The following is a 1311-nucleotide window of genomic DNA, read 5'->3' on the forward strand; positions in this document are numbered from 1 at the left end:
AGTGTGTGTCGCCAGCTGGTAGGCGATGTCCTGGCAGCCATCCTGCAATGCCTCCTTGGGCATGTTGGCATCGGCGTACCAGCTCCGGCTGGCCGAGTGGGCATAGGCTGCCCCAGGAGATGCATGCTGCACCCGCGTGGTCGTCACGATGCCCACCGACTTGCCTGCAGCGTAGGCGAGGGTTTACAGGGACCCCGTCCAGCCCTACATGGTATGGGATGGCCATGCCATGCCAGGCTCTCTGACAGGGTTGCCCACTGCCCCGTACCTGCCAGCCTGGCCCGGTGCAGGATGGAGTCCACCTCATTGCCAAAGGTGGTGCGGCATTTGCCGTAGACGGCTGCCCCGCTCAGCCCCAGCGTCTTGGCGTTGGTCTTCACCCCACAGAGGTAGGCTGTGCCCGTGCCAGCGCTGTCAGGCACCTGCCGGTCGATGGTGTACGTCTGGAAGCAAACAGGGGTCAGAGGGGTTTTGGGCAGGGGCAGCAGGGTCACCCCTCCGGTGCTGCCCCACTCACCTTGGCCAGGGCCATGTGGGGAAAGGTCTCCATGGCCAAGATGCTCTCCTCGCCCGAGCCGCCGGCCAGCTGCCCCTTGTAGATCCGAGCTGCGCCGACATGGTGGGCAGCCCCATGCCTGCGGGCACGGCAGAGTCGTGGGGTGGTAAAGGGTTGGGATCAGGGAGAGTCCTGCCCTCCCCAGGCATTGCCCAGCGCTGGCTGGGGAGGAGGGGACCTGCACCAGCCCCATCTTGTCACCAGCCACGTCCCCTGGCTGCTGTGGAGCCATAGGGCCGCAGGGCCTGGCTGGGACCCGGGGGACTCACCGTCACCCATGAAGAGGATGATGTTTTTTGCCCGCTGTGCCACCGGCTGCAACGCCAGGGCCAACTCCAGTCTCCTCCTGGCCCCTTTGTTCCAGTAGCCCGGGGTCTTCTCAGCATCTGGAGGCCAGAGCAGGGGGCATGCAGGGGCACTGGGCAACCTGAGGGTCCCCAGGGGCAACGCCCCCAGGGACCAGGGTGGGCATCTCCACCCAAGGCAAATTTAGCTGCTCTGAGTTCCCTCCATGGGGCCCTCGGAGGGGCCAGGAGCTCTTTGAGGATCAGCCTGCTCTTTGGCATCCCCAGCATTGCCCAGAGCCTATCTGCAGAGGGTGAAACTGAGGCACAGTTCGGCAGGGGAGTTCCTTGTGCCTCTCAGCAGAGGCGCCCAAGCATCAGCCCCCCGCGGCGAGTGTACAATATCTGGGCAACCCCAGCCGGCTGTGGCTATCGACCCACTGATCCAAAGCCTCTGTCAGGGCGTGAGGG

The 1311-nt window shown here is 65.1% G+C and overlaps 1 protein-coding gene across 1 annotated transcript in view; it reads right to left on the reverse strand.

Annotated features, from left to right (window-relative positions):
- The window catches only part of LOC104161633 (intestinal-type alkaline phosphatase-like), a gene marked incomplete at both ends in the record, with an annotated part of 1306 nt that extends 364 nt beyond the window's left edge, over nt 1-942 (reverse strand). The window contains 5 exon segments of the mRNA XM_009700136.1: nt 13-164; nt 269-443; nt 518-610; nt 613-635; nt 826-942. Coding sequence (XP_009698438.1) covers nt 13-164; nt 269-443; nt 518-610; nt 613-635; nt 826-942 — 560 coding nt within the window.
- Between the last annotated feature and the right edge of the window lie 369 nt (nt 943-1311).

The sequence above is a fragment of the Cariama cristata genome, unplaced genomic scaffold (assembly GCF_000690535.1).
Source record: "Cariama cristata isolate BGI_N322 unplaced genomic scaffold, ASM69053v1 scaffold31955, whole genome shotgun sequence".
NCBI classification, from domain to species: domain Eukaryota; kingdom Metazoa; phylum Chordata; class Aves; order Cariamiformes; family Cariamidae; genus Cariama; species Cariama cristata.